This window comes from Panthera tigris, chromosome B4, assembly GCF_018350195.1.
Source record: "Panthera tigris isolate Pti1 chromosome B4, P.tigris_Pti1_mat1.1, whole genome shotgun sequence".
NCBI classification, from domain to species: Eukaryota; Metazoa; Chordata; class Mammalia; order Carnivora; family Felidae; genus Panthera; species Panthera tigris.
Genome location: NC_056666.1, coordinates 94,779,449 through 94,785,448, shown reverse-complemented (window position 1 = coordinate 94,785,448; position 6,000 = coordinate 94,779,449). Strand labels below are relative to the sequence as shown.

General features: G+C 35.5%; 1 protein-coding gene across 1 annotated transcript in view; it reads left to right on the top strand.

Annotated features, from left to right (window-relative positions):
* The first annotated feature begins 1,913 nt into the window (after positions 1 to 1,913).
* The window catches only part of TSPAN8 (tetraspanin 8), a 31,684-nt gene continuing 27,597 nt past the window's right edge, over positions 1,914 to 6,000 (top strand). Inside the window, exon 1 of the mRNA XM_007082249.3 lies at positions 1,914 to 2,332. Within this exon, the coding sequence (XP_007082311.1) occupies positions 2,273 to 2,332 (60 nt within the window). The 5' untranslated portion in view covers positions 1,914 to 2,272. The remainder of the gene's footprint in view (positions 2,333 to 6,000) is intronic.

Below are 6,000 nucleotides of genomic sequence, written 5' to 3'. Positions count from 1 at the left end.
CACAGTGAGATTATGACCTGAGCCAAAGTCGGGTGCTCAACTGACTGAGCCACCCAGGAGCCCTTTAGACTGGTTTTTAACCAGGAGAATTACATATTGACTTATAGTCAATAAGTATTCATGAAAAGAATTATGGGAAGGGAAAGAGAAAATTCTGGAGTGTTAAGGCAGACAAGAGGGGGAAGAGACTGGCAGGAAAACTAATTAAGATTCTAGTGGAATGGCCCACGTATGAGATGATAACAGGTTGAATAATGACAGTAGCTAAAGGAGAGATGGGGGAACCAGATTTGAAGGAAATTGAGGGGCTCAGCGAACTGTGGGAAGTGACTGGATACCAGGCAAGAAAAAAAGAGGACCACAAAGGGATTCCACAATATTTAGCTTGGGCAAGTTTTATGTGATCATAACATTTACCAGGATAGGAATTCAGAAGAATGAACTCCTTCATACAGCTTTTGAATTGGACTGGGGATTCTTTTACAAAGAGTAATTTTTCTGTAAAACACATCCATTGATTTTTATGTTTCAGGGTTCCACAGTGATTTAACTAAGGATTATATTCTTTACAAGCAGATTTAAAAAAGTATATTCCAAACTGAAATTTGATAAGTACTCAATACATTCTTGTCAACAAAACAGCATTTTTATCTATATATTTCTTTTGATTTTACCTCTAAATGATAATCATTTGTAGGACTTCAAATCCATTTGGTTTTTCAGTTCAATCAAAAACTCTTTCTTCTTTCAGCGATGGATAATCCTATATGCACTATTATCTCAGTAGAAGTAGGAGTGAAATTATTTCCATTTTCTAGAAGAAATAGCATAGAACACCAACAATTTTAATGATTATTTAAATATTAAGCCATTCTTTTTGAACTAATCCTAAATTTGGCCTTAGCACTAAACATTATTGGTGCTCATACATTAAAAATACATTTTGTTTATAGTCAGGGAGTGGAATTGTTTCAAAAGCATCTTTGTATGTTCATGAAAAGTAGAAAAATATTCTAACTAATCCATTTTTTTTTTACAAGCCCACACTTGCTTATTGTACAGAACTTAACAAAGATTTAAAGAGGTATTTTCCCCAACAGCATTTTGAAGTATGGGGTTCTTTCCTCTAGGGGGAAAAGGACTCCCTTTTAGATGCAGGATGTGAAAATTAGCATGACCCAAATTGTTTATACAAAAGCAGTCCACACCTCCCTGATTAGGTCAGAGAATTTTGCCTTTACCTGCAGCAGCTGCCTTCTATTAGCACTAGAAACAAACTGTACCATCTATGGTCGCTGAACTATGACCACCTTCACATTTTGAATTTTTTTTTTTTTGTCCGAGAGGACCTGGAATCCAGAAACTGGGTTGGTGGAGAGGAGCTGTTGCTAGGTATAACTTATCAGAGAATGGGAAGTACAGTGCCTGCCTTAACAGTAAACTGAACTATCAAAATAGCTACACATTATAAAATGAACATAATGGGGCAGTCAGAGAATGACTCCTGAATTTTTTTTCTTTTCCACTGTAAGAAATAAAGATAAAAACCGGATGGTCTTATCATAGGCAGGGCAATCTCTTCTTCCTCACTTCCTCTATGAGTCATTCATAGCAGCTCCGTGGACTTGTTTTGAGTTTAGTTTAGAGGCTTTGCAAGGTGGTACCTGGAATGGTTGTTCCCACTATTCTGGGGTTAAGAATGAAAGGTGGCTACGTGTAAGCCTTCAGATTTTGCAGATTTCTCAATGTATTTTATTGCACCTGGAAAAATTGTGCATTGTTGAGAAAATACAATGCAAAAACGAGTTGAGACACAATGCCCCTTTATCTCTAAGCAAAACCAGTCTTACTTCTCTAAAGTGGAAATAGAGAGCAGGGAAGTTGTGGGTTCTGAAATCCAACAACCAAGTATCGCTGTGCCACTCTCTCCCCGACCCAGCGCCACTCCTTAACTTGATATCTGTTTACTTTAGAGGAGGCAGTTTTGGAGAAAGGATCATAAATATCCTGGCCCAGTGCCCCAGGAGCCATGACAAGCAAAAGAACATACTCGCCTAGAGATAGCCCTTGTGATATTTAAATGTGTGGGTTAATTTTTTATCCACTTTAATAACTGGATTATTCCCCTCCACCCCTCCTTTGCTTTCTATTTCTGCTCGGAAGCCGTGGGCACAGAAATCTCTGCAGGCAGATTACTCCTGAGCATATTGCAGGACAATCCTATAACCAACAGATACATTTGCAGCATCTGGATTCCTGATCTTTCTTCGACATGGCAGGTGTGAGTGGCTGTTTAAAATATTCTATGTTTATCTTCAACTTCTTGTTCTGGGTAAGTGTTTTCTTTTTTTTCTAATTATCAATTTTATGCAAGAAAGGGGATCTTGATATCAATAGCACAAATAAGAACAGACTCTGCACTAGAGAAATAGGAGGAGGAAGAAAATGTATCTTCCATTTACTTGTTTGGATTTGTTTGTTCTTTCTTTGGTTATTTCAGTAATTGAAAATGAGCCAGTGACTCAAGAAAGTAGACTTCAGGATCTGCGAGGGTAAACATTTCATAAATGTTTTGATATTGTTGCAAAACAATCACAGAAGAAAAAATACCCTTTAATTAAAGGACAACTATTCTTAGTTGTATATCATATAGGCCTCCCTAGTTTTAAGGACCTTGTGGGAAGAATTTGGTTTGATTCCACCAGAACCCAGCCCCTGAATTCTAATCTTTACATCTGGGTCTGAAACAGGTGAGTGGTGGGTTGTCAGATGATAGACATGAGGAAGGGATCGTTTTCAGAGACCCAGAGAAGAAACAGTGAGTCATAAAATAACTTGAGAGGGAAACAATAAAATTGTTTAATCAAGGAAAAATTAAACTTTCACCATGGAAAAAATAAAAATTAAACTTACTAGGTTTATATCAACCACTGAAAGTCAGTATTTTGATTTTGATGTGTCATCGCCCCACCTTTTAACCAACAGCGTTGGTATTTTAGCAGGTTCTTAGGTGGTTTTTTTTTTGAAAGCTTATTGACATAAGACAGCAAATAAGTTGGTAAGTAGCATCAAATGTTAAAAAATGGAAAAATAAGATCTGGAAGGCAAAAGGTAAAAGGCAGGCTGGGATGTTGGAAAATTGCCATTATCACTTTTAGTATATATGGTACAGTTAAAGATTGTTCAGAAGTAAATCATTAAAAATAGCCCAAAGTTCTTAAATGAAAAAGTCATTTTGTATACTGAATTTAAAAATGGCTTATGCGGTGTAAGCAGGAGAGAATTCTGGTTTTGTTTTTTACCTGGTTACCTTTGGTAAACAGGCAGCTGGTATCTATGTTGGTAAATTTCTGTCCAATTAAAATGATGATGTACCTAATTAATCTCAATTGCAGGAATACAGTCTTATTGTCCAAAATTACTTTCATTCAATGTCAGTAGCCCTAATGACTACAGATGAAATATTGATGAAGTAAGCAAATGAGGATATAAATAAATAAAATAAAATAAAGAAGAAAATTTGTCTTTTACTTCCTCTTTTCCCTAGGAAAAATGGGCTGCTTTTGCAAATATTAAATGTAGATCATGAATATATACAGTTTTTTAAAGTTACTCCAGATTAATTTCTTCCCTTGAAATATTTAAAATTGGTTAAAGCTTGAGAGTAGAAGATAAACAAAGGAATGTCTCTGTACTTTTGATTGGCTTTGTTTGTAGCTTTTTGTTACGGAGAATTTTGAACATTCACAGAACAGAAAAGGATAATCAACCCATCACCCAGCCCCAACAGCCAGGACATCATGGCAATCCTTCCGGGTGCTCTCATCCACTTTCTCCACCCTATGTAAATTGAAGCAAATCCTAGATATTTCACCTATAAATATTTTAATATATATCTCTAAAAGAGAAATAATTCTTTAAAAAATATAACCACAATGTTAAAATTTAATAAGAATTTCTTAATCGATTATCAAATATCCACCTAGGGTTTAAATTTTTAATTGCTTCATACATATTCCTCTTTGAATCAGAATCTAAATAAGGTTCAGACATTGTGATTGGTTGATATATCCTTTATGTCCATTTTCATCTTTAGGTTCCCCTTCTGTCTTCATCTCTTTCTCCCCACCTTGAAATTTTATGAATTGGTGTCATTGTTTGTGTTATGACATTACCCACGGGCTGGAGTTTGCTATTTACCTATCCATGGTATAGTTTATCATGTTCCCCTGTCCTCCGTATTATCTCCAATCTAGTGATGGCATTTGTCACCTTGAAAAGATTCAGGTTGCTATTTGGGTAGGAGCACAACTACTTTATAAGTGACATTGTGTTCTTTCTTCACACACTCTCTGACCATGTCACATTTTGTGATGTTAGTTGCCACTGATGCTGGAGAACCTAAGAATCAGTCCATTAAGAGTTCCAAACTGGAGATACTCTGTGCTCGCTTCGGCAGCACATATACAAACTGGTGATACTCTATGTCTATCACCTTTTCTTCATTTATTAGCTGGAATATTTTCAATAAAGAGAAACTTGGCATTTACTGATTGGTTACCAGTAGTATCCAGTTTTTATGAAAAAAAAAAAAGGCAGCATAAAGGCTTCTTACTCTTCACTTAACAAAATGATGAGTTAATTTGCAGGATCATACAACAGTAATAAGCAAGTATTTCTGTAAGTAGCCTTATGATATAGTAGATTTAAACTCTATCACCATTCTTATCTTTGTTGATGTGCAATTTGTTTTACCTTTGACCACTGGGGAGTATTTTCAGTGAGACCTTTTGACATGATCTCAACAACATAACTTCTTCCCCATTTGGTATGACAAGATGTTCCAGGCTTACTTCACTGGTTCCTGCAATATACCTGGAATCAGTTTTTTCTTCAAGAAGTCCTCATATTTGTTTTTAAGAAACTATGACCATTGTCTTTTTATGGTACACAACGTACATGGGCCATTTAAACAACCAAAATGTGAAAATGCTAATAAATGCATGGTTCCTATTTTAATAAGATGTTCCTTAATAAGATGTTCTAAAGTGCCTAAACTGGTGGCAATCTTCAAATCATGAAATCGTCAAAATATATTTGTTGCATAAAAATAGCATATAAATTGCCGGTTGCTATTGCCGGTTGAGGTCAATGTTTCATTAAATAGCTAATTGAAAATTTGAAATAGATCTGAATTTTAAACTGAAATGATAAAGGCACATTAGGAAAGGGGCATGGTATACGTTTAGGATTATATATATAAGATTAGAGATCTGTACCATGCTGAACCTAGATATTGTCACTGCTTTCCTGGGGACTTCTGATTATTTTATGGTTGCTATTGTCTCTTTGTTTTCTGATAATGAATACAAAGTCTTTCTGATGCATTATATTTCAGTTAGACATTTCTAATGTCGCTAGGGTAAAAGGCCTTGTTCTTTCCATCAACATATTGGTAAGACCTACAATCTCTATATGACATATCTTGAAATGTAGTCTTTGAGTGAGAACAATGGTGGTAAAGACCAATGATAACTTCTCAGCCAACAGGTGACATCAATATTCTCATTCAAAATCTAGACAGCAGGAGTCTCTGAGGTTAGGGAATCACTGCTATTTCTATTCTCCCCTCTATCCCCCAGCCCAAAGTTCTCAGTTAGGATTTTATGACTCTTCATAGGAAATTAGCGATTTGTCACATTCCTAATGTTTACTTAAGTAAAAATTTTAATGGTCCCACTGATGTGGTTTTCTTATAGATATCCATGGCTTTATGTTTTCAAATGCATTTTTTCTGGTATAACTTGCAAAACTAAGCTTTTGCAAAGTAGGGCCAGATGTTGAAATATCTCTGAGATATGCATATGGTCGTGTAAGCTAAACATACCAGTTTCTTTTGTGAGAGAACTTGAGATATGTCACATAAATAGGCAGCAATTTTCATTTGTCAGAATTAGCATTTGAAGAAGAACACGTGGAAGCAGAAATCATTCTTAATCA